Source organism: Hippocampus comes, unplaced genomic scaffold (genome assembly GCF_001891065.2).
Source record: "Hippocampus comes isolate QL1 unplaced genomic scaffold, H_comes_QL1_v1.1 scaffold176, whole genome shotgun sequence".
Lineage (NCBI taxonomy): Eukaryota > Metazoa > Chordata > Actinopteri > Syngnathiformes > Syngnathidae > Hippocampus > Hippocampus comes.
This window is the reverse complement of record NW_017805826.1, coordinates 1,588,074-1,614,835: the sequence shown is the minus strand read 5'-3', so window position 1 is coordinate 1,614,835 and position 26,762 is coordinate 1,588,074. Positions and strand designations below refer to the sequence as shown.

Sequence of the window (26,762 nt, the reverse complement as noted above, 5' to 3'; positions counted from 1 at the left end):
TACCACGTGAAGAAGTCTTATGCTGGCTGTATCCTTAAAGTGTTATTACTGCAGATATTGTACTGAACAGTAAGACCCTTTTCTAGTGTAGGTCACACTGAGTCCCTTTCTGATTTTATGATTATACCCCTTAGAAACCGAGGATGGACTAATGCATGTACAAAAAATAATCTTGGCATCGATCTTTTCTTTTTAAGAAAGTGCACCCGTAACTGAATTAAGATGCTCTAAAACCAATAGTGGAATTTTGTGACGTGAGCGGCTGTTTTAAATGATGCTGGAAATTGCATGGACACCTCAAGTGTTGTGTATTTCTTGCACATGCATGTCAAAATGTTATTTTGCAAGTAAAAGACAAATCCAACCTGTGATGTGACATTACAAATGTTTCACTGCTCCTACGGCAGTGACTTTAGCCCGAAATTGTATGCAAGTCTGAATGCGCTATCGTCACTAACCTAGGCTAATGCAAAAGCAAAGTCTTTTTAAAATTTTTATTTTATTTTAATTTTTTTTTTTCTGAAAACCGCATCAACATCACAGATATAAAACAATCCGCGTTCCTTCTTGTACCACGTGAAGAAGTCTTATGCTGGCTGTATCCTTAAAGTGTTGTATGCCATTCAACTTTGGAGGTTCCACTGTAGATTTTTTTAAGGGGGGGATATCATATCAAATTATATACATCAAAGTCATACACTGTAAATTGAGAAGAGAAAAACTGAGTCAAAGGAGACATTTATCTTCAGATTTTGAGAATCACATGCCTATGGAATATCCCCAGTGTGATAGTGTAAAGTACAGGTGTCAAACTCCTGTCTTAGATCTTTCCCTCCTCCCACAGGCCTGATTCAAATGATCAGTTCATTGGCAAGCTCTGCCGGAGCCGGATAACGCTCCTGATTATATGAATCGGGTGTGTTGAAGGAGGGAAACATCTAAAACATGCAGTATGGTGGCCCCGAAGAACCGAAGTTTGACACCTGTGGTGTAAAATACATTAGGTAATAATTGCAGTACAATGGCCCCAAATTACATACTTGTAGTGCATCTTTTTATTGTGTGAAACACTACATGGTTCATAAAGAAGTTAGACATTTTTTGTACTTTGGTACTTACTGTTAGATGTATTTTTTTGCTTATCTGCGCATGGCATATCGTTACTTTTGTCTTATATTTGTATGGTCAGTGTTGTAAATTGAAATTGTGGTGTTTCTTTTTATTTACGGTGCCACGACGATAGTTAAGTTACCTACTTGCTCGTCTTTCATGTCAGTATTGTGAGCTTTTTGTTAAAAAAAAAATGCTGTGCATTCAGTGTAAAAATTACTTGCGTTATTTCATTTCGTCAGCGGGGGGCACTAAAGCCTCACAAAATCCCAGGCTGTATCCGTCACATCAGTTCTGGTCTGCTTTTGAACAAACCATGTCAATTTGACATTTTGTAAAAAAGTTACCGAAAATCAGATTCATTTTAATCTGCATACAGCGCCAGGTTTCCCAATGATGGACCTTTTTGTCTTTGGTATCGTGATGGAGTCAAAGTATATATTCCTTCCGCAGACATTCATCATTTAAGCTACCGAAAGTGTTGATTGAGAGTCATTGTGTGTACTTGGGTGGTGGGTGATTGAGAGGGCGGGGTTTCGACGGTTGGGGAGGGGCTTGTCTTTTAAAAGGCTGTTACACCTTGTTGACGATGAGGATTTAGTCAACAACACATTGACAAATCAATCAGTTGAAAATCATTGTACAACCCGCAACTGAGACAAACCATTATGGTTTAGCCCAGGGGTGTCAAACTCATTTCACATGGTGGGCCACATACGGCCTGGGTAGATGTCAAGTGGGCCGGACCATTAAAATGATACCATACTTTGCTATAAATAACCAAAACAATATGTCTTTCCTTTGATGGTTTAGCCTGAAGGACACGTCGGCTAAATGAAAAAAAACGCTGCATTATACAACAGCTGACAGTCTGCCTAATTAAGGAGACAGACAAAGGATTTAGCAACCAGATTTCAGTGTTCCGATTGTGAAACAATTTGGAGTCAGACAAAGTAGTTTCTGGAGCAAATATGCCTTGAAAGTCAATTAAAATTTAATTTCAACCATCATCATGTATGATGTCAGAAAATCTGATTTCTTTTCCCCCTACGTTTTTGCAATGCCACCAAAGAAAAGTGTTTGCCAAATGGCTTTACCCAAGCACCATTCGTTCGCAGTCTCGACGTGCAAGTGTGGACATCTACTCTGCTGGGAGTCTCTACTGCAAAATCACAAGGTTTGTTGCTACTCACTTTTTGGGAAGAAAGAGACATTAAATAGAGCAAAAAGTTACTAAGTCAGCAACATGAAGTCACTGCTCACTTTATTGCATGCGTTGGCTCCACCCTCTGGTTGCATGATGATGAAAGCCAATTAACAATTTTCAACAGTATTTAGTATTGTTATTATGTCTGTCTCGATGAGTTGCAACACCCTCTATGTTCAACAGTTCATTGCTTTAAGCGTTACAACACCACCACATAGACGGTTTTTGTGGTGGCATGGCAGTTCCCATTATGTGTTAGCACTGTGTTTGTGGAATCATGCTCATGGAAGATATTCATAAGTTAACTCGATCTAATGAATGTGTTCTTAAGCTAATTCGATAAAACTGTCATTGTGTCCCACTGGCATACAAAGCACCATGACAACAAAGTGCCTTTAACACACATTTGGACACAAAAAAGCAGCAGTGCCTGTGGGGTGTCGCCAAGCTGCTCTAATTCTCTTGATTATGAAAGTGAGTTCATTGGCTTCTTAATGGTGGCCGAAGGAGCCATGTGGGCACCGCAGAGCCAGCCTGTCGTGATAATCAAAAGGATAACTACTTGAAATGGGCAGAATTGCATGAAGACTTGGAAATGTATTAAGTAACCTTATTAGCATCAAGAGGGGGCGGCACGGCGAGGGACTAGTTAGCAAGTCTGCCTCACAGTGCAGAGGTGCAGGGTTCGATTCTGCCTCCGGCTTTCCTGTGTGGGGTTTGCATGTTCTCCCTGTGCCTGCGTGGGTTTTTTCCGGGTACTGCGGTTTCCTCCCACAGTCCAAAAACATGTATGGCAGGTTAATGGAACACTCTAAATTGTCTACAGATGTGATTGTGAGCGTGGATGGTTGTTCGTCTATGTGTGCCCTGCAATTGGCTGGCAACCGACTCAGGGTGTACGTCGCTTACTGCCAGAAGACAGCCGGGATAAGCTCCAGCAAGCCTGCGGCCCTTGTAAGGATAAGTGGATTAGTAAATGGATGGATGGATGGATGGTATGAAGAGGTTGTCAGCCAAGAGACAATCACTGCTCTCTCATATCTCATTTGAAATTCATTATTGGATGTGATGCACGTGTCAGAGAAGAGCTACTGGAGAATTGCAAAATGAAGTAATCAGAGAGAGCGAGAGAGAGAGAGAGAGAGATCAATTCATTTCTGTAATTTTGGGATGGTGACAATATTACTGTGTTTACATCGATTGCATTTTGTCGCTATAGTATGCACAGAACTGCGCAAAGCTCTTTGGCAGGCACAAGCTTTGTTCTTTTAATGACCTTTTTTCGGAGCAATCATTTTAACAATGAGGAAGTAATAGGCAGATAGTTAGGATTATGGAAAATATTTCCATAAAACACTGTGGAAATTTTATGGAAACAATCATACTGTCGGGCTCTGTTCAACATCTTCCACGAATTAGGAAGTTGTCAGCTAAAATTAGCAAACCGACACATGTTTTTTTTCACTTGCTTACTAGTAGCATTCTATGGAATGAGTGCTTTTGCTTTTGTTTTTGCTTTTTTTTCTTCTTCTTCTCGACCCCCCCAATTTTGTTGCTGTAGATTGCAAATTTCCCCAATGTGAGATACAGATGACGACTGACAGAACCCTTTCTACGTTGCTGTAGATTGCAAATTTCCCCAATGTGAGTCAAATAAGTTATCTTATCTTTGAATTAAACATGCTTTTTATACATGGCAAATCTAATGGAATGAAAGAAAATTTGACCTGTGACCCCAGATTTCCAACACCAGTTCTCCTGCCAACTGCGAGGTTTTAGCATGCAATTAATAAAAATTAAAGCATAACACCTTGCTAGCAAACAAGAGCAGTAATCGTATTTGACTGCCAGAGCCCAGTGAGAATCAAACTCACAACTCCTGGTGTACAAAACTACTCTAACCACCAAACTACGAGGACACATCTAGCAAATCTGCCTTATAATTTTAGGTGATGAGTTTCAAAAGAATATAGTGCTGACTAGAGTATAAGCACTTCGCATATAAACCAGGACTCAAACCACTAAGCTAATCTTGTTTAGCAATCCTTCAGGTCTTCTCAGGCCCGAATGAGAATCAAAGTCATGACTCCTGGTTTCTTCGACCAGTGCTTTAGCCACTGAACTACAAGGCCCACATAGCAACTTAGCATGGCATTTAAACATCATAAGTACATTTGCACCAGTATGGCGGATTTGTGCCACACTCTAACGTCTATGAGGACAACTGCATTGCCTTAGTCTCAGACTGTATTCATCCTGTTTAGCTTAATTTATGGCAAATGTTTATCATGGCATCCGGTTTCTGTAAGAATTGAACCTAGAACTGCCTCTAAAGGAAGGATGGGCTGTTATCCTGCATTTTTTAGATCACAGGTGTCAAACTCCGGTCCTCGGGGGCCGCCGTCTTGCATTTTTTCCATCTCTCCCTGTTGCAACACACCTGATTCAAATGAACAGGATCGATATCAGGCTTCTGAAGAGCTTTTTGATGAGCTGATTGTTTGAATCAGGTTTATTGGAGGAAAGAAACATGTTAAACATGCAGGATAGCGACTGTTGACATTAGGGCTCTCACCAATTTTTTCCCAGAAAATCCTAGCCCATTGTTTTGCTGTAGCAAACTAAACGTGTGTCATATACGGTATCCATAATAATAGTGATGAAGCTGCTTATCTTGTTTGGCACAATTTCAAAAATCTCAACTATATTTTTTTCCTCAAGGCGCCAGTGAGAATTGAACTCACGACCTCTGGTTTACTAGATCAGTGCTCTAACCACTGAGCTATGAGGCCCTATATGAAAAGTAAAGAATGATCATCAGTTGTAGAGCTAGTTCAATATTACTCAATTTGGTGTTTTTGCTTTTCACCTGAAATTCCCAAATTGTCCTACTGTTGGAAGGCCTCATATCTCTGTGGCATGAACAATTGTCTTATAAATCAGGGGTTGTGAGTTCAATTCCCTCTGAGACCTGATGACAAGTTACTTGCTTACTATGGAGCGTGCTTGTCTGCACAGCAACTTGGAAGCTTCAAATATTAGCAAATGTGTTTTTGTCTGCTCCAAGTAAAGGTCGTTTGAGGAAAATTAGGAATGAGGAAAAAAGTTGATTTACGGTGGTTTGTGGAATAATAGGTGCATGCATATTTAATGTTTGACTTGTAGCTTGATGCTAATATTTTTGCTACCAGTTTGCATTTGGCTGGAGGGCCATGGAGAAAAGCACTCGGCACAACACAAGAATGCTTTTGAGCAGTGCGCCTACCAAGACGCGGCATGATACCAAAAATTCAAATCAAATCAATTTCAAAGTGCAAAAGTTGCTCATCGCTGCCAAGAAAAGCTGAAGTGGATACAGTATCTTAGAACAAGTAAGCCTTAGAGCAGAGCAGAGTACTGAAAATAAATAAACCATTAAAAAAGAAGATAGAGTACTCAGCAAAAATGAGCTGCTGCATGCAAATATGCAGAAACTGCACACACATCTCAAGATAAAAGTCTAGCGTCAAGATATGTCATGAAGGAACAGCATAGTCGGGTTGATGGGGCAAAGTCAGTTGGGAGCTGCAGCCCAAATGAGAATTCCGCAGGAAGAGGGAATAAATTCAAGTCTGTCTGTCGTTTGCCAAATTGCGGTGACTCGCCTCCAACAAATTGCAAGAAAAATACTGCTGTACTGTACACTTTTACCATGGCTGTGAGCAAACTTTTCTGCTCGAGGGCCTCATTAGATTTTTCACAAAGATTGAGATAGGCCAGCTCATTTGTACTTGTGGTGTCAAAAAAACAAAAACAATGAATGAGAAAAGCAATAACATGTGAAAATATGTATAATAGCTATTTGAATAATTAAAATTCCATGTATCATACGTTACATTAATTTTATTTTATTATTATTATTACAATTGTATTACATAATGAAAATGCAATTTTCAAAATAACACATTCTAAAAAAAGAAAAAAACAAGCTAAAATAATGCAACAACTATTACATGATGATGTAGCTGTTCGATGGGCCTGATTAAACAACAGAGCAGGCAAGATGCGGCCCCCGGTCAATAACTTGCAAACACAGGTTGCTTACTTAAGATGTGACCTTCTGAGCCTTGTGAATTGAAAATCAATACTTTAAATACAATAATAAGCATAAATTATTCAATGAATAGAATACTTAATATTGTAATACAGTATATTATGCAATTCCTATTATGATTATAAAACAGCAAATCACCACAATGGAGTACCCACTTCATAAAACCTAATAGAACAGTTGTACTAGATAATTCTTTGTCTATAGAGATAAGGAGTTTACATTAAGATTATCGGGCTGGTATTGAAATAATGATGTTTTTTTTGTATGGTTGTATTTGCTGTAATATTATGCAACATGTAATCAACGCACGTACAAAGTATTTTGACAGGTATTGAGATTTTAGGTATATACTGTTGGCCCCTTTAAAGGGAATCAATTAAATCACAATAATTAAAAAAGAAATACCAGTGGTTGTGTATGGGTCACATTTTTTTTTGTTGAATTCATGATCAGTATTTAAAAATGCTCTTTTAGATCTTTTAGGCCACATTTGGATCCACGTCAAAAGGCAAGTAAAAGTAGCATTAAAATTCAAATCGATACTCTTACATATGCAACGAGCGTTCCAGGGCACAAGGCATATGTTTGTGTGTGTGTGTGTGTGTGTGTGTGTGTGTGTGTGTGTGTGTGTGTGTGTGTGTGTGTGTGTGTGTGTGTGTGTGTGTGTGTGTATAAAAATAAAGTAAAATGAAACTCAAATTCAGCACTTGTTGGTCAGCACAGCTCCTTCAGAGTCAAAAGATTCTTAGGTTCAAACCTCAGCTCAGGCCCTCTTGTGTGAAGTTTACATGTTATCCCAATGCCTGCTTGGCTTTTCGCAAGCATGTTAGGTTCAAAGAATTCAAAACTGTCCAAAGGTGTGAACGTGAGTATGAATGGTTGCTTGTAGAAGGAAGCAAGACCCGGAATCGAACTTTCAAACTGTGACGCAGATGCGCTAACCAACCCAACTGCCCTTGTTGCACATTCAATAATTTGTGACGAGATGTACTGCTTGAAGTCTGCTTAGGATCATTTTTCACATGGAAGTGTGTCTTGGCTTCCAAGCCTCGATACAATAATGCAGAGAGAGAGTGTTCCTTTCTTCACGCTGACACTTAGTTGCTTCCCCGTCAGCGGTGGCCGTTAAAGCCACGGGACTGAATTGGAGGACATGTAAACCGTTTAAAGGCTCTGCCACCCTCCGCCGCCTTCTCTAGCGATCTGAGACACTTTAGGCTTTGAAAGGCACTCAGCCTGAAATGCCTGAGGATGCAAAGACAGGCGCGGCCCGTCGTAACCACGGAAATGGCTCACTGCTGGGTTGCTGATAGGTCATGGAAAAAAGGTCAGACATGTAGTCATTCCTCTGAGGGCCTTAATTCCATCAGAAGGCGCTCAGGAGAATCTGTAAATTTTTTCTTCCCACCACCTCCTTCTATTTTATTCTCTGTGAAGCAAAGGCCAGACAATAAACTCTAAAACAGTTGAGATAGAAAACAGTTTTTTTTTTAGTTTGACTTGGAAGAATCCTTTTAAGAAACCTCAATCACATCGGTGAACCTTGCATTTCTTTTAATTGGAAAAAACTTAAAGACGATGCACATCAACATGCATCATCTACCAGCACTTAGGCTGCCACGTGAAGAAATGAATGGGATTGAATGCTCGCCGTCCTTCAGGTGTCTCAGGAGAATAGTAGCGGTTACTACAGTGGACATCTTATCATGTCATCAGGTTACAGGTGAGCATTATTGTTGCATGAAAGGGGTAATGTCCTTTTCCCCCTCCTGATCACGAGCCACCACCAGTGCACACTTAATGGCATGAGACTGTCAACGATTTCCTGATACTCAAGTGAACCTTGATACTTAAGTCACCACCGTACCATTTATGGTTGCTTTTCAGACACATAACTTATATACTGTATGTGCTTACTACACTATAACATACACTTATGTATCAGGGACAGTAGCTAATTTTGTCCCTATCACAGTATTTTCATTTCCGTGGTCCCACATATCAAAGACGATAGCTCTTGTCACTTTTAAGGTACCAAATATTGTATTCATGGTACTAAATAACGCTCCTTTCCTGTTACTGACACTACCAAATGAGTTTCTTTTCCGGATAGTCAATCCACAAAACATAACTGTACAGTAACACTGTAACATAAAGTAGCAAATGTGGCTCTTTTCCTGATGCTTAAGGTCCAAAATGTTTTATCATCACGGTACCAAAGTTGATGTCTTTTCCGCCACTTGAGCTCGAAATATGATCACGGGTACTTAAGGTCCCAAATAAGGCTCCTTTCCAAATACTCCGGTTTCCTCCCACATTCCAAAAACATGCATGGAAGGCTGATTGAACACTCTAAATTGTTTCTAGGTGTGAGTGTGAGCGTGGATGGTTGTTCGTCTCTGTGTGCCCTGCGATTGGCTGGCAACCAGCTCAGGGTGTACCCTGCCGACTGCCCGAAATGAGCTGGGATGGGCTCCAGCACACCTGTGACCCTTGTGAGAATAAGCGGCTTGGATAATGGATGGATGGATGGATCGTCAGAGAATACTACAAATCATAATAATGACTTTTAACATATAAAATATTGATAACAATCAATGTTTTTAATCGCTAAAATTATATATTAAAGAAATCATGAGTTTATATTCCCTATCAGAGGATGTTATTAAAACCATCAGATTGTTTTTGTTGCCTGTCTATATATGATGTATGTTTCGCTTTAAAATCTGCTGCTTCACTTCCTTCCACTACTGCCAATCTCAGTTAAGAAGTGTGAGTTAAGGGAGTGCCAATAAATGCAGAATTTATGAGTCTTATCGTCAGACTGTCTGGAGATGTGCGAAGCTCAAATGTGTCGCTTGCCTACGCGGCTGTGCGATTGCGACTTCCTGTCTTACACGCGCGTCGACACAAACTCATTCACACAGCAGTGCATTATGCCAGGTTCCTCCACACAGATCGGTTACTAAGTAACACAGTTACTTGTGTTCAAGTAACCGTTACTTGAACACAAGGAACGCCAACTGTGACCTTGACTAGTTTAACCCTTTCAGGGACAGCGGTTATCATGTTATCAGGTTACAAGGTGCATGAAAGGATTAAAGTGCGTTCAATGCATGTATCAGCCAGGGCATACAGTACGTACTTGAGAGTTCAGTATCTTTACACAGTTTCGAACGAGTTACCACCGTGTAAGCCACGAAGCCCATGCGTTTCCTCTGTAGGCTCTTCCTCTTCCTCCTCTACCTACTTGGTAACCATGGCTACCTTAGGTGTTATTTTGTCAACCTATTTTAAGAAAATATAATCTTGTACAATCCTCATACACACACACACACACACACACACACACACACACACACGCGCACGCAGAAATTGTGGGAGGGTGTTGGTCATGCAGACACTTTACACTTGCGTAACTTTTAACGCTGACTCACATTTTGAGTTATTTTTGGCCACGCTGATGGTTGAGTGCACACATCCTTATAATATTTAATAATAAAAGCTCTATGCAGTATATGACCACAAACAATACAATGTGATAAGATAAAATAATGCAGATACGTGAAAAATTGTCCAGTATGTGTTTAGGGAATGCTCTTTATGACAAAAAAAGAACAGCGTGAGAAATCTGTTAGATGAATGGGAGGCTGAGTGGATCTAATGCAATCTACTCATGAATCATCACTCAGCATGATGAGCACTTAATTGCATGCTTGCATATGGCAATAAAGTATGCATACTGCACTGTAATTATCTGTGGAGGCCATTATTTAGATTACTCACCCACAGGTCTATTCGGGTACACTTGCACAATCAAAAGCAATTCAGTACATAATTAGGTTAGTCAGCTAAAGAAGGGTTTTAGGTTTTCTCCTAATACTTTAATGTCAAGCTACATTTTTGTGATGAAAACTACAGTGCACACATAAGGAGGACAAAACAAAAAATAAAGTTATTCTGGGGTTATGGGTTTTCTCTTTTCATCGACCTGATTTTTGGTCCCCTGACATGACCGAGTAAACAGATTTTTGTCCCAGTAAAGTAATGACGACCATGCTGAAGAGACAGCATTTGTGACAAATGGGCCAAGGTTGTAATGGCATTCCCTATTTTTGGGGACCTGATGTTTGGTTGCCTGACATGATGAGATTTTTGGTCCCGTGGTGATGAATACTTCAGAGTAGTGATGAATACAAACAGTCACTGGTGTTCTCAATATGCTGTCCAAATCAATACACATCCCGTGAAGCAGTCACAGACACAAAAAAAAAAAAAAAAACGATGGTGCAGACATGTAGCGCGCCATAATTATGTCCCACTTGGTTTTTCACAGTGGAAACGAGTGTCACAGTCTCCTCATGGTCCAGTGAGGCTTCTCAAAAAGTGAGGCAGGGTTTGGAGTGAAGCCCTCCCTGACCTCCTTCCATTTTGAGCCTCTCGACTGAAATTTCAAGGCCTCTGTAAGGTTGTTTTCTGCTCTCAAGTGCACCACAGTGGCCCGTGTACACTGAGAAGGTCTTTTTTAAAATGAGGGGGTGGGCAGCCGGCTGCAAGGGCACGGATAATAAACCCACCTGAAAGCGCACCTCAGTGGGGAGAATTAAAGAGAGAAATAGAAAAATATTGACTGAATCCAGGAATGTGTGCAGAGGCACATCACAACACATAAAATAAAAGCCACTTTGAGTCAGGTGTGTTGTTTTACACAAGGCAATACGGCTTTACCACGCGGAGGATGGTGTTCTCTAGCTCGTGACAGCGTAATCATGTGTTGCATGCTGATAGCCAATGTCTATTTCCTCGGTGAATACACAGCCATCAATCAAGTGGCTGCGATGCAGCAGAGCCGAAGAGGAAGCAGAAAACAATATCGTCCCGGTGTCTTTGAAGCTCTCCGGGGAACTCTCTTTCATTTTTATGCGCTGTCGGGACTCTGGTCAGGCGGAATGAACTCGATTTTTGGTGGATTTTCTTCTGAATGCCACTACCTGTTGTGTTCACAAACGACACGGTAAAGAGGGGCAAGAGTGAGCCCACGGTGGTTGCAAAGGTGGACCACGTGGTTATTGAAATGATGTGATGAAACAAAGTATGATCCCAAAACACTTCAATCGAACTCCAGTCTGAACTAAAAAAAATAAAGTGCTTACATAGTATTTTATTTTTTGATTTCAGAACAAGTAAGCAGTAGGCATGTACATGTGCAGGGATGTGAAAAAGTATTTGCCCCCACCTAATTTCTGTTTTTTTGGGGGGGAGGGGTTGCATATGTAACCCACACAAAGGTTTCAAGTCATCAAATCAATTTTAATATCACTCAGAGACAACCTAAGGAAATACACAATGCCGTTTTCAAATGACAATTCAATTTATAAATGAGCAAAATAAAATAAAAAAAAATCCAAACCTTTCTGACCCTCCGTCAAAAAAAAAAAAAAAAAAAAAAGCAATTACCCCCTGAACCTAATAACGGGTTGTGCCACCCTTGGCAGCGATAACTGAACTCAAGCGTTTGCGATAATTGGTGATGAGTCTTTCACATCGCTCTGGAGGTGAAGAACCTCTATAATGTCCCAGGCTCAGCAGAGCTCATTCCCAACATATAAAGAAGTTAATTTCTCAGTCAAAACGTATCGCTTTGACTCTTGACTTCAATTACTACTTTCCGCTCCAATCATCTCGAGTGTTCAGTGTAAGGTGGTAATCTCAGCTGTTTTTGTCTTTTCTTAGTCTTGGCCGTATGACAATGTTTGATATTATCACCACTTCCAGGCTTTACGCTGTCATTGACACAACCACCATTAAAAAACGGAAAGAGGAAACTCAACCATGAGGGAAAATTGATGGGAACAATTTGCATTGTGGAATGCCTAAAGAATCTAGTTGTAGTCTTATAAATAGTGACCCTGCAAAATTCACAGTCTTTGTAAAATCTAATATTTTACCAGTAGAGTTATGAAAATGTTTTATGATGTTCTTTAGTGCCGCATTCATAGTGTTTCCTCTTGGTGGCCGCACAAATCAAACCACTTTCCTGCACTGAGTCAACCAAGAGACTGACCCAAGAGCATCCGATCTGCTTTTACAAGATTCCTTTCGATCCGTTAAGTGGTGCCATGTCATTACGTGTCAAATGGTATTAAACTTGCATCTACAAATCAGCCGTGCACACAATGTAGACGAGCTGTTTCTCTCAGCGTGGACTTCTAGCGTAGTGTGTCCACATTAAAGAAAATCTATCATATTAATGATCTTGAGGCCGCTTTTATTATTCATGGTGCAGCAGCACGGCTGTCCAAATAGATTAGCATTGGCCATCCATTCGGAGATGTTATCAAATGTGGACATAGATAATGTCATTTGTCTGCACACTGCATCTCTCTGGAGTTCATTGCTTTCTTTGCTGGCATTCCTGACTTTCCTTGAAACACAGAGAAATTCGACTTGTAATCTACTCCTGAATTCTGTGATTGTCTGGCAACCAGCCCAGGGTGTACCCTGCGTCTCACCCCAAAAACTGGGATCGGCTCCAGTGTGAAATTAAATCAAGATTAGTCTCTGAGCGATTTTATGTTTTGTAAATTGTGATGTCACAATTTGGCTCATTTACATCGAATCTCCACCACCACCGCCACTACCACCACGAAGAGCCTCTTTGCCCATGAGAGAGGCTGGCTTTGAAGGTCTACTATTTTCAAGCACAGTACCACTATCACCTCAAAGGCTAAAGGTAAGCAGAGCTGCAATTTTGACACAGATTAGCATTAGCTAACAAAGTTGCCAGCATTCACTTCAAATAACTGTCCCATTGTAATCGATGTGTCTGCTGCATGCACCACCAGCACAAATGTACAGATCTGATTATGTTGCTGGTCTCTCATAATTCTGAGGTTCATAAATGTACTTGTCGCTCCATCTCCTGCAGATCAATTTCAGTGCTTGGCTACTTTCTGCATCCATCGGATTAGTTTGACTAATTCCCACTCGTGTGGACCTGATTGAAGCTAATGGCTGTTGGGAAGATTCGCAGCCACTCGTGTTCAACAAAAAGGTGAGCTCCCTTTTCTAGTTAGCGCCTAATCAAGAGCAAATTGATGATATTTCCATGAATGCGGGTGACATGACAATCATGTACAAGTGAAACGTGTGCGCTGTGGTGACATGACAACTAAATATAGAGCGGAAATGGAGCAGAGGAAAAGGGCACAGTGAGGACCATAAATATTCAGAGTCCAGCCACACACAGGAGGTCTCGCATGCTGCTCACTTTTATGTGCGGCTGCACTCGCGACACACTTCAATCGAAACAAAACAAAAAAGGAAAGTTCGAAACCTTGCGTCAGTTTCCCGTTCACAATGTCCTCTTGATGCACTTGTGGTCTGACTGAATGTGTGCAAAATCCCATCCCGCAGCAGTGTGTGAAAAGAATGAAGAAGCCAAAGTACTTTTGTGGTTGTGGTGCATGTATGGTACGTTGACCTGCTTCTAAAGCTCCTGACTACACCTGGGACATCATACCTCTCACACACAGCCGAAACACTCTCACACTCACTACTGAAAAAATATTCACTCACGATAAACTATGAAATGCTCTCACATTCGTCTGAAACACAATTGTACGACCCTTTTTGACCTCAAAATGATTTGCTCTCAAACATTACTGAAATGCTCTCATACACACAAATGACAAATGTTGCCCTGAAACACTCCTGAAACACTCTCACATGCATTGCTGAAATGCTCTCATACAAAATGCTGAAAAAGTATTCACTTACATACAATACTGAAACGCCATCATACACACCAGTGGAAAATGTTCCATTGTGAAACAATCCCCCATACACTACTGAAACACTCACATCGAGGATGGTAATGCGCTCACTTCCTATTATTCACTCACCCACACTACTGAAGCACTCTCATACACACTACTGAAAATGTATTAACTCACGCCCACTACTGTAGCGCTCTCATATATCCATTATGAAAAGTATTCGCTGGCCCACTATTGAAACACTCTCATTCACTACAGAAAATGTTTCTCTCACACCCAAACTGAAACGCTCCCACCAACACTGAAATGCTTGCATTCACATGACTGAAATGCTCTCACACACACACACCACTGCAATGCTCTGGCTCACACTACTGAAATGTTCTACACAGGCTACTGAAATTTTTTTCACTTACACACTACAGAAATACTCGCTATAGAGAAATTATTTACTCACACAGTCAAGTTCACAATGCCTTCCGTGCTGGCCTAAACACTATCAGAAGCATTGACCTACATTTACGATGTAGCTACATTTTGAAGACTATTCCCTAACATTTAATTTGATCAAAGAAATAAAACAATTACCTGTCTTTTATACAAGAAAAATCATCTCCGGATAACTATGAATCTACAATATGCCCAGGATTTCCACAAATTGTTGTTGGTGATTATTTCAACGCGGGTGTGGTGTTAAAATTCTTGGGATTCAGCTGTCGAAGGCTGACGAGAAGGTAAAGGAGGAAGAAAATCAAAATAGCTTTGACCCTAAGCTGTCCATCCCCTCCCCTGTCCCCATTTGCAATATCTCCATCCCCCCGAGGGAGCAGTATCCATCATGGAGACGGCAGGGCTGTTATGACACGTTGCGTGGCGCAACTCTCGTGTAAAATGCAGCCCCACGTCCCTGCCGCAAAGTGTCCATCAGAACCTTAATGCTGTTCCCAGTGAAAGTGACAGCCGTGCCTTGCCACATTATTAACTCCAGACGTTTTTATGAGGCTCTGCAATGCACAAGAGTGCTCTGCATAAGATATGTGTCCACCGTGTGGCTGTCGATCATTGGCACCACATCACTCTTGAGTGATGTGGCCCTCTAAATACTACGATTATGTTATAATTATTCACTGAAGGAAGCCAAATACTGTACGGTTGGTTGACAAATTAATCTATTTTGCCACACGTCTCCTTGCGGATGATTCATATGAATGGTATGCCAAGTGTTTATGGTGATAAATGGTGACATGAAACCATACGAAGCTTTGCAGAGGATACTGTAAAGGCACAACCAACTTGACAGGCTCATGACAAATGCATGGGATTTGTCTTAACTATTCATCAAATACGAATGCAGAAATTCATTTATTAGCCTTTCACTGTGTGTTATATTTACACCCAGATCAGAAGTAATGTAACTTTTGAACAACGTTAGAACAGAGTGCTAGCTTTTCCTTGTGCACTGAACGGTCACATAAAGGTTTTCCACAAGCAAATGACAGTCTGAAAGATGTGTGTGTGTGTGTGTGTGTGTGTGTGTGTGTGTGTGTGTGTGTGTGTGTGTGTGTGTGTGTGTGTGTATCTCTTCATATATTTCTAAATATATGGTGCATGTTTAAAGATAATTGCTGAAACTATGTAAATGTTGTGTGCTGTATTTTGAATCATTTAGGGAAACAAAATATATAGAAACAAAGCATTGTTGGTTTATAACCATAGCAGCAAGTTTGAGCTCATATGTCTGCCTTGCAGAATGAGCCACAGGCTGTAAGTGTCATGGTTTGGCCTGTGTTTTCTTTTTGTTTGAGTTCCGGCTGGAGTGGAGGGCGTTCCCTCCAGCAGCGCACCTGTCTCTCGTTAGCATCACTGGAACGTAAAAGCACTCCGACTTCAGCTGTACTCGGTTGGCTGATTAACCTTGCTCACTGTTAGGCTTCATGTGTTGTTTTCGAGACCTCTTGTCCATGCTCATAGTTTGCTCTTATCCGTATTGAATTCGTTTCGGAAGTATTCTGCATCGTGTTATTCCCTCTCGGTTTTGTTTTCGCGTGATTGAATTCTCTTGACATTTTTTTTCTAGTGTTTCAGAGTTTAATAGTACTTTGCCTTTTGCAAGCGCTTTTTGTTTGGTGAACCCCAGCCACCCAAAAAAAACAAAAAACGATTAAACTGAAATAAAAGAGGTGTTTTTATTATCTGAGTTAAATATTGCAATGGTACAAATATTTGTCCACAAAGCTATTTTTGAAGGTGGTAAATGAATTGTCTCTTTTGTTTATTTGTTTGTAAATTACTACAGTATTTGGTAATATAGTTTTGGGCAGTGGGGGGTTGGCTCCATTTTTCCTAACATTTGTAAACGAGTAGTTTGAGCAAGAGAAAAAAAACAAAAATAGACGTGGCTTAATTTAACTTTTGTCATTTTGTCACTTATCAGGGCTGTTGATTGTTACAGTGTGATGACACTCCAGGATGATAACAGAATAAGCAAAAAAAACAAACCAACATAAACATCTACTTCAGTACAGATTGAGAGTAGGCGACTTTTCCACGTCTGGGGGGGGGATGGGGATGGGGACATCCTTGACGGCATTAAATGTTACGACTTATTCGAAGGAGCTCATCCACCCCCACCCAACCTGTTCCACCGAGCACAACGCACCGATGCGTAAAACCAACCCATGATGCAACGGCAGAGGAGCAACGGCGGCCAAATCCGCGATCATCTCCAGTCGAGAGTTGACATCTTAGCGAGCCAGCAGGCTTGGAGAGTCACTTCACCCTAAATAGGTCGCGGTCGGGATCCTTGAGCCTCTCCGGTCTGCGTCTACGTGCGTAAAATGGAGCTGTGTGCGTGCGCTGCGCGGCGCGGCACACTTCTGTCACACACCGACGGACAAACTTGCTTTTAACGAGTGAAAGCTGCAGCGTGCATGGCGGCTTCTCCCGAAATGGTGATGTGAAGTCACAAGCGGGCGAGTCAGTTGCGCGGAGGAAGGATGCTGAGCGAGGCTGCGGGAGGACATTCAAAACAAGGTGCGAGACCACTACTGTATACAGCATTGTTTCTTTCAGATGTTGACGGCCTCGAGATGCTTTGTTGTTCTTGTCAATACCGTTTAACAAGTGTGGTGTCATTTTTAGTTACATTTTTTTAAAGTGTGCTATCGATGAGCTAAAAGAGGAGGTTAAATAAACAAATGAGAAGAGGAGAGAGATGGGCAAGAGAGGCAGCATGTATTATTCATAACTGAGCACACACACTGGCTAAGTGCACATCTTCTGGTGTTTGCTTAATTTTTTGTGCGTATGGGATGGAGTTTTTTGTTGTCTAATGTGGTGTGTAATGGAAGTGTGTGTTATTGTCCAAGATAAGAGAGTTTCTGTGTTGTGTGTGTGTGTGTGTGTGTGTGTGTGTGTGTGTGTGTGTGTGTGTGTGTGTGTGTGTGTGTTCACATTCACACAGATCGTTTTCCACATCATTCACGCTTGCCCAGGCGGAACATTTGCGTCTCGTCCTGTTATTATGTTGTGCACTAAGGCCACAAGCTTGGCTGCAAGCATGCCATCACACATGTAAACACACTATAACAGTACAATAGGCATGAACGATATCTGCATCGCACTCCAGAGAATGTTGGGACTGCTTTTTCTCCATAAACCATATTGTGTTCTACGCTTTGTTTCCTGTTCTACAAAAAAAGAATCTCTATTCTGCACATTTCCTTGGCTTACACCCACAACAACAATGCAGCCAATTTGCTACTCAAGTCCAAAGTCTGCTGCAGCTACTTTAGGGGATTTACATCCTTACTTTACCATTAGCCATTGTGGAATTCAGGCAAGGGTGCTTGCAGACACTTCGGGGTCTCAGGCAAGAAGGACCATGTATGGAAGATCCCCACTCACCCCCCCCCCCAAAAAAAAGAAAAAAAAGAGATGGTGAATAAGAAAAGACAACTTTAGTTCAATAGTTACTATCACTTTTTTTTTTTCATTTGTGTGTGCCGTGATTGATTCGTTTGCTTCATTTTATTTTCAGTGTTTTTGACAACATGCTTGTTAATTAGGGAGCTACCCAAATCCCTGCATGTCATAGTCATGTGGACGGTGGTTTCCACTAGTATTGTTGATTTCGACCAGGGGTGCTCACACTTTTTTAGCATGCGAGCTACTTACAAAATGACCAAGTCAAAATGATCTACCAATTATAAAACTGCAAAACAAACATTTATTCACAAATATAAACATATTGAAGAATGCCTCTTTCACTATCTCTCCATCTTGGAATGATTTCTTGTTCTTAACGTTGGTCCAGCACCCTCATACATTTTTAATCCCATAAATGTAGTTTCTAAATGAAACGATAACTCACGACCTTGCAAGGAAGGCGCCGTTGGGTGCGCATGTCTGTCTGTGTACGTCTGCGTCACGCGATCTATCCACACTAGCTTTGCTAGTCACTCTTAACAAAAGTAAAAATACTCACCTTTTTTCAGGCGTGACCAAAGTGGGGACAGGCCATAGCTGACGGACGTAATGCTTTGTAACATTCTTAACAGTTTATGCAAGTGTTAAAAGAAATAACACTAAACGCTGGGTAAAGCTATGGGTGCTCAATGAGCTGAAGTCTCGTGAGGTTTACTGGCATTTTTTGTGACTTGTTCCACGGTTCCATTGTGTACTAGTATTCCGGCAGGTGGAAATATGGTGTATATTTTATCGCATATTGTACTTCTTCAGCTTTGCTCGTAAAAGTGCCTCAGCGGACAAGGCAATCCGAATTCAGCGCTTGCATACGACCACTGCTTATCACTGTGGAGTTTGTTTTCCATTACGCGTTGATATGAGTGCGTGCGTGCATGCGAGTGTGAGTATGGGTGTGAGAGGGAGTGAGACAAACATTGAGCAGATGGTGATTTCATTGCACAGGATGGCAAAAGTGTGCGCACTGAATGTTGACAAACAAGAAGAACCTTTATTAAGCCAAGGTATGTTCCAATCGAAAAATCTTAGAGCACACCACCCAATAAAAATGCCACAAAAAGTGTATATGCTAAAATAATGAGGATCTCATTTGAATTTACTTACAAATTGACTTACTCAGTATGAAATCTGGGCCTGTTAACAATTATTCTGCTCTCCTTGATTTGAAGGGCAACAGAAGGATACAAACGCTTATTGTACCTTCTGTCATCTAGTGGATGAGTATTTTATAGTTCTGCTGTCACAACACGTAGGTGGCATAGAAGGTAAATTATACATTATTTGCAGTAATTAATAACACTGGTCAACAGCAAATTTGAATTCCAGATGGCTTAATATGTTCCTAAACATATTTGTGATGTTGATTTAGTTGAAATCAGTTAAGACGACGTGATGGTGCGCTCCTATGTGGGTGTGGCTAAGGCAGTATAAATACTGTCTCGAGATCATTTTGGAGAGGACAGAGATTCTTCCGCCATCTGGCAGAAAAAGACTCCATGGTTGTGTGTCACTCATTCCAGCATCCATTAACTACTAGTTCAATTGCGTTTATACAGTTTTCTGGTAGTTACTGTTCGTGTGGCGAGCATACAAGATCAAGGACTAGTGAAAGTTCCTCAAAACTATTTAAATGGTATCTGGCTCTCGGCACCGATTGAAATTCCGTTCCTGATCCCACTGCTACTGTCCATTTAATGTGCATTTTAGTCCCATTTGCATTGGATGACTGAGTCTTGTTTACTATTTTCCTATTCCATATTCTTGATCACACAAACTTGAAGTCGCACCCGATTCTGTTTTCTTCCTCAACTTTATCATTAAGCCTTGTCAATGTTTGTCATGTGTATTATTTCAACTTCCAGACCGCCTAACTCCTCTTGGACTGTAACAGTGTGAGCAGGATCACCATGGAGAGTCTTAGTGAGCTCCAGAATCCTCTTCTGGACAAAAGCAGCAAACACCTAGTCCAGGGTTACCGTGGCGACTACCCAAGCCACCACCAGGACGGCCTCGCGGGCTACCTCGACTGCGGGAGCCATGATGAGCACAAGTCTCAACAGTTCCTGGACGCCACCTCGCTGCATCTGGCGGTGGAAGCCTTCTACAAGCCCGACTTCATTGTGTGCAAGGACGACGTGAGCCTGCACAGCAAAGACTCCAAGAGCGAGAGCTTTGAAACCACCTTCACCGAGGATAAGGACGCGGCGCCGGGTGACGACTGCACAGAGAAGCAGCTGGGCAGCACGCAAGGGGAGAAGGACGTGAAGATCCAGACAGTGTCGTATGAGGTGGAGGATGAGCAGGCTCCTGATTATGAGGTCAGTCAGAGAACATCATGTCAAAACAAGAATCTAAAAAAATAGTCCGTCTGTATTCTCTCGTGCTTGTCCTCTGTTGCTGTTTCCCAACCTTTAGTGAGCCAAGGCACCTGTTTTTCAAATCTCATGCACAGCACACTGCCAAACAAAAATATCAGTATATCCAGTTTTTGTATGCTGTAGCTTTCGTATGATTTAGTTTTTAATGACCTTTCCTCAGAATGTTGTCCAATTGTCCTACATCGACTCGGTTATTGTACCAAAAATAGTGAGACTCAGCAATTTTTTTCCCCTGAATTTACACGCCAAAAACATGAATGTTAGATTTAGACTTCAAATTGTCTCATTGTGAATGGTTGTTTTTCCATATACTGTATGCCTTGCGAGTCCATGATGGACCCCGCCTCTCGCCTAAAAGTCTGCTGGAATAAGTTCCATCTCACCTGTCACCATAACCAGGCCCTAATGAATGGATTTCTCAAATAATAAAGCAAGAACAATACCTGACAGAAGAAGAAAAAGATGTCAAAAGTAAAATAAGTACGTTACTTTTCACAATCATTAGGGCTTTTAAAAAAATAGAAGTGCATTCAGTTCAAAGATCATAGGTAGAAGTGAAATGTCAGTTCCTAATGAGACAGTATTCATTTTTTTAAGTTCGCTGGCTGTCTTGGTTCACAGGGAGAGCAGAATACTGTGCGCAGAGTCAGTTAGTTCATTAACAATAAGTTATAAGGGGTCAGCCCAACTGCAGGCGGGCGGCCATGGGGATGTTTTGTCATTTACATTATTTTAACAACCTAAGAGACCAGCCGAGCCATTTGCACTCATTTCGCATTCCCTTCTCCTCAGAAAGGTCATTTCAATGCAAGTCTTTCAAGTTCGCTGTGGATTCACTGTGCTATATAATTGCCATTCGTGGTTCTCTCCGCCCGGCCTATTGTTCTTCGTGATGACTAGCATGCTCTTCAAATAAAAGTCACAAAAGCAAAGCAGCAAAGTCATTTCAGATGTGCTGGCAATCTCGTTTCAGTCACACGCCGTGATCAGAGTGCTCCTATTCCTCTGGCGCATCACATAGAGATGTGGCATCGCTACAAGTAATGCGGTTTGTGCCTTGTGTGTATTAAAGGTCCCTGGAGCAGGTGGCCACTGGCTGAGGTTATTCCCTGTCAATTCAACCGAGTAAATTCTTCAGACCAAGTGTGGCTGAGTAAAAGTTGCCTTTCCGCATTCTGGTGTGTCTACTGACCTTTATCTTCACCGTGCGATAGCACAGATAACTAACCGTTGATAGCCAACATTTGTAGTTCAGCTCAAAAAACATGAATGGTTAGATGGTATCGGCGTATAACAGGAGTGAGTAAACTTCTGTGCTCGAAGGCCAAATATTTGGGCCAATAAAAATATCCATCCATCCATCCATTCTCCAAGCCACGTAATCCTCACAAGGGTCGCGGGGGGGGTGCTGGAGCCTATCCCAGCCGTCTGCGGGGGACACCCTGAACCGGTTGCCAGCCAATCCCAGGGCACACAGACACGAACAACCATCCACACTCACACTCACACCTAGTGGTCAATCATCCTGCCATGCATGTTTTTGGAATGTGGGAGGAAACCGGAGTACCCGGAGAAAACCCACGCAGGCCCGGGCAGAACATGCAAACTCCACACAGGAATTGTGTGTGTAAAATAAGCTTATTTTCATTGCATCAATTTCCGACACCGCTTATCATGTACAGGGTAACGGGTGCGTGCTGGAGCCTTTCGCAGCAGACTTCGGGCGAAAGGTGGGCCGCATCCCGAACTAGTCGCCAGCCAGTCGGAGAGCACACATCGAGGCGAACAATTAGACACACCCAAATTCACACCGTCAATGAGTGGGAACCGATCCCTACACTGCCTGCACACAAGTGAGGCGAATGCACCACTACACCATCAGCGACTTTTGCTAATATATTTTCTGTATTTTATTCCAAAAACGTTTGTGATCAGTGACAATAAGATTGAGATACAGTACATCATTGAAAATGAAATAAAAACTAATACAGTACATCCACGATGCATTTTGACAAAGGAGCGGTCACATTAGCAAACAAATAAAGCACAGCGGGAGTGTGTCTCTCCAGTCTGTGTCAGTGGCCTCGAAATCATAGTCTCTCGGACCTTATCGAGTGCGGCTCACGAGATAAAGGTAAATTCGGGCTACTGGGTGCCCACTGCTTTATTCATGGGGTGTCAAATCATGAAGTGCTTATGAGCAGTCGCCGTGGTGATGGATCACAGCCGCCTGTCCAGGTGCGGCATGTTCATAAAGCAGATAACGGGGAGCCTCGTAATCTTGTCTTGGCACAGGGGCAGCTGTTGGGAGACAAGTCTGGATATTTTGTGCTTCCCTTCAGTGTCCCAAATAAATAAGACTCATAGTCACAAAGGAGCTTATTTATCTTGTAGTGGAATACAAGGGGACATTTGCTGGTTAGTATTATGGGAATATTGGCTGGCAACCAGTTCAGGGTGACCCTTGCCTACTGCCCAAAGAGAGCTGGGAGAGGCTCCAGCAGGCCCCGCGACCCTTGTGAGGAGAAGCCGATCAGAAAATGGATGGATGTGTTGTACGTATGGTTGGTGTCTTGCCAGCTCATTGAGAAAGCACACACAAACACGAGACGAATATGCAAACTCCACACATGGTGTCCGCAGCCGAAATTCAAACCCCAAACCTCAAAACTGGAAGGCATGCTGAACACCACCGTGCCCCCTCCTGCACAGTATAGAAGAGCCAATGAATGAGCTGTGTCAAATAATTTTTATTTATGAAATTCAATAACAATAATCAACTCATTTACTTCAGTAAACAGAAAAAAGTAAAAACTGTTAAATGAACTTGAATAAAAAGTAAAACAGATTTTTTCTTGTCACTTATATATCTGTTTCAATGACTTGGCACAATGGGAAAAGAAAACTTTTGTGCACATAATATATTTTCCGTTTTTTATTAACTTGGGCTGTGCTTTTACTGGGAAGAAGAAAAAAAATCACCGAAGACAGCCTTGCTACAAGCTAAACCGTGGCAGAATAAAACTAATAAAAGTAGAACTGACAACAGAGTCACGACAGGAGGAGTTATCGTGCGGGCAAAAGATCGACCCTAACGCAGGGGAGCAACTGGAGCCGGACTAACTGGACTAAAGAGGGCAAAAACTGATGAGGACACGGAGTTAAGTTAAATGACCATCATTTTTATTCTTTACTCTCTTCTTAGTTTTTTACATTATGCACAATTCTCATTTATTGTGCAATAATCTTATTGTAACATGTATTTGTTACATATTTTGATTTATTTTTATGCTTTATAACACATTTTTGTCAGAATTTGGGGGGGCTTGGGACAGATAAGAGCATTTACATGAAAAATGCATCTCTACTTCCAAAATTTTCTAGTTAAGAAATTTCATCCAATTAATTTTGTAAGTAGAGGTACCACTGTATCTGTTTTCAAACGTAGTGTGTGTGTCTGCAAAAATAAATACTCACCTGAAAATGTTTGTTCTTCATGACCTCCCACCAAATGTCTAATTCATAGGGTGACGTTGACCAATAACAATTATTAGTTGATTGTACACCATTTGAGGAGATGGCACGCCTGTGTTATTATATCCTGGAAGTGTACAGTATCCACTATATTTTGCTCCCACCTTGACTGATGGCCGCAGGCAGTGGAACTAATGAAAGCTGCTCTCTACTTTCCATTGGTGCGATCCTCCGTCGTTTGTGCAGAAGAGCTGAGCGAAGCAAAGGCTGCGGCCTCTTCAAAGGTCACCCGGGAATTCACGTCTACATCCTCATTTTGCTCACCTCGCTCGGATCGATGTCTGTCCGTCACTAATTAGCCCCACTCGGTCTTTGTGAGTCTTTGTGAGTATGACTGCACTGTATGTTGCCACAGAGGATGACGATGTGGGGGGGGAGCACGCCGAAGAAGCAATTTAGCACATGAATGGCACTGTCCTCTGCCGGTGTCCCTCTCACCTCACAGTGACGGAACAATCCGTTAATCCCCTTTATCCGTCAGCCCCCTCACGGCCAGTTGAAAGGCTCCAAATCCAGTCTGGTGTGCTAAGCGCTTCCTGCGTCGGTGGTCCAGGACACGAGAGACTGTCATCCAGCTACATCACTTACTACCTTGTCTTCAAGTGTCTTGACAGTGAATGGTGCTCATCACAGCGTAACCCAACACACCAGATTATTTTCAGATCACACCAACCGTTTTGTATGAGTGGGTCATTGTATTGATTGAGATTGCATGCTGGCTTCATCCAACATAAAAAAACATGCATTTTCAGCTCAGTGAAGACTCTAAGTCTAAATTGTCCAAAGTTGTGAATGTGAGTCTGGATATTTGTCTGTATGTGCCCTGTTTTTGACTTGATAACTGCACCTTTTAAATACATAAAACAACATAATTACATAAAAGGTAAAAGAAAAAAAAATCATCTGTATGTGCATCATGATTAAACGCTAACATTCAATTCATTGTACTGCTCTGTCTGGTGTGCCTGCCTTGGCTGTCATGAGGTAACATATTACTACAGTCATCCAACCACAAACAAAGAAGAATAGTACTTCTTCTTCTACTACTATCAGTAAGATGCTGCAAACACTAATTATTTTTCCGAGAGGATAAAGAATATATGTCAATGAAAAGGGTTATCTTATCTCTCCACGTGTTAGTTTCTTCTTAAACTGTGACAATCAGTGCTATCAATGCTTAGCATGTAAATGTAAATCTGACTTTCCCAAGGTAAAGCTGTAGTTCTTTTGAGTACACATTATGTAATTCTATTTGTTTTATGTTTATTTTGACAGTAAACTTCAATTGCTTGTGGCTTGAAGCGTCTTTTTTGATTAATTGAATTGTTTGCCAAAGTGGTGGTCAGTGTGACGTGAGTTGAATTGATTTGCGCTCGCGAGTCAAAGCAAAAAAATCGTCCGAATGATTGCTTGGGTCTCCAAACACTTGGGTACTCTGATGCGGTAATCAAACATCCTGTTCCTGTGTCTTCTTGCAGAGTGACAGCTCCAGTGAGAGCGAGAGCGAGGACAATTTCCTGGTGCTTCCTCCTCGGGACTACTTGGGCCTGACTATCTTCTCCATGCTCTGCTGCTTCTGGCCTTTGGGCATTGTTGCCTTCTGCTACTCCCACAAGGTATAGAGATGACCTCCAGCAATGGCATGACAGCCTGCTATTGCATTTCAGTTTGCTTTACTGACCCACATACCTATCCTCCCGTTCCGCTTGATTGATTACGTTATAGTGTGGACGGCGTTAACACTTAACAGCTAATGCTAGTGTGATGAATCGTGAGCGGTTGCGGCCATTAGTCACAACTTTGCAAATCACGGAGTACCGTGAGCGTTTCTCTCACAGTGACAATTACAACGGAGGGCATATTTTTTCATAGCTCACAAAAACACCCAAACAAACCATTCGTCACTGTCAGAGGCCTGACCTAATTGCCATGGCAACAAATGGCAGAGAGAGAGAGAGAGAGAGAGAGAGAGAGAGAGAGAGAGAGAGAGAGAGAGAGAGAGAGAGAGAGAGAGAGAGAGAGAGAGAGAGAGAGCTTTCTTGCTTTCTCTCTGCTCACCGTAGCCCAAAACACCTACTCACGCACTTGGTGGATGATGACTAACTCATTTCACTCTCTGATTTTTATTTTATTTATTTATTTGTCAGACCGGCAAGGCCGTCGCTAAGGGAGACTTCTCCAGAGCGGGAATGAGCTCCAGGAGAGCACTTTTCCTCGCTGCTCTTTCCATTACCATCGGCACAGGAATGTACGTGGGGGTGGTGGTGGCCCTCGTCGCCTACCTGTCCAAGCCTGGACATGTATAACACTGACAAATGGGAGGAGGAGGACAGACTTCACCATGCCCGTGGGCTGCTGGGTGTCGAATAATAAGAGTAAGGGAAGAATGAGAAGTGATTTCAAAATTTTGCGGACCCTGAACTGATTTTGAGTTTTTGAGATGGATCCTTCCTAAAAGAAGAAATCTTTCTCAACTTCATCTATAATTGATGTATTCCCTCATCGATACAGTTGCAGTGTCAAAAATTAGCTTTTATATTGTCCAGATTGAGAAAAAAAAGCACTCTATATAGGTTGTGTTTGTCTAGACAAAAACTGCTGAGCAGTGGTCATTTGTGTTTATTCTGTACTGTACACCAAATTAAATAAACAGTTTTGGCATGAATAATGAAACGAGA

The 26,762-nt window shown here is 41.8% G+C and overlaps 1 protein-coding gene across 2 annotated transcripts; it reads left to right on the top strand.

Moving 5' to 3' along the window:
• Nucleotides 1-1,920: 1,920 nt before the first annotated feature.
• Nucleotides 1,921-26,762, top strand: LOC109526139 (synapse differentiation-inducing gene protein 1-like). 2 transcript variants are annotated; one of them, XM_019887224.1, is made up of 4 exons: nucleotides 1,921-2,287; nucleotides 20,035-20,490; nucleotides 25,563-25,700; nucleotides 26,232-26,762. In XM_019887224.1, exons 2-4 carry the CDS (start codon nucleotides 20,080-20,082, stop codon nucleotides 26,388-26,390), a joined length of 708 nt encoding a protein of 235 aa, XP_019742783.1. In that variant the 5' UTR covers nucleotides 1,921-2,287; nucleotides 20,035-20,079; the 3' UTR covers nucleotides 26,391-26,762. The 2 variants fall into 2 exon arrangements, with proteins under 2 accessions (XP_019742783.1, XP_019742782.1); XM_019887223.1 differs by lacking the exon at nucleotides 1,921-2,287 and adding an exon at nucleotides 16,818-17,221.

Excerpts from the sequence above, each read along its gene's own strand:
- LOC109526139 (XM_019887224.1), top strand. The coding sequence starts at position 20,080 with ATGGAGAGTCTTAGTGAGCTCCAGAATCCTCTTCTGGACAAAAGCAGC. Across the intron at positions 20,491-25,562 it reads AGCAGGCTCCTGATTATGAG|AGTGACAGCTCCAGTGAGAG; the intron begins GTCAGTCAGAGA and ends GTCTTCTTGCAG. Across the intron at positions 25,701-26,231 it reads CCTTCTGCTACTCCCACAAG|ACCGGCAAGGCCGTCGCTAA; the intron begins GTATAGAGATGA and ends TTTATTTGTCAG.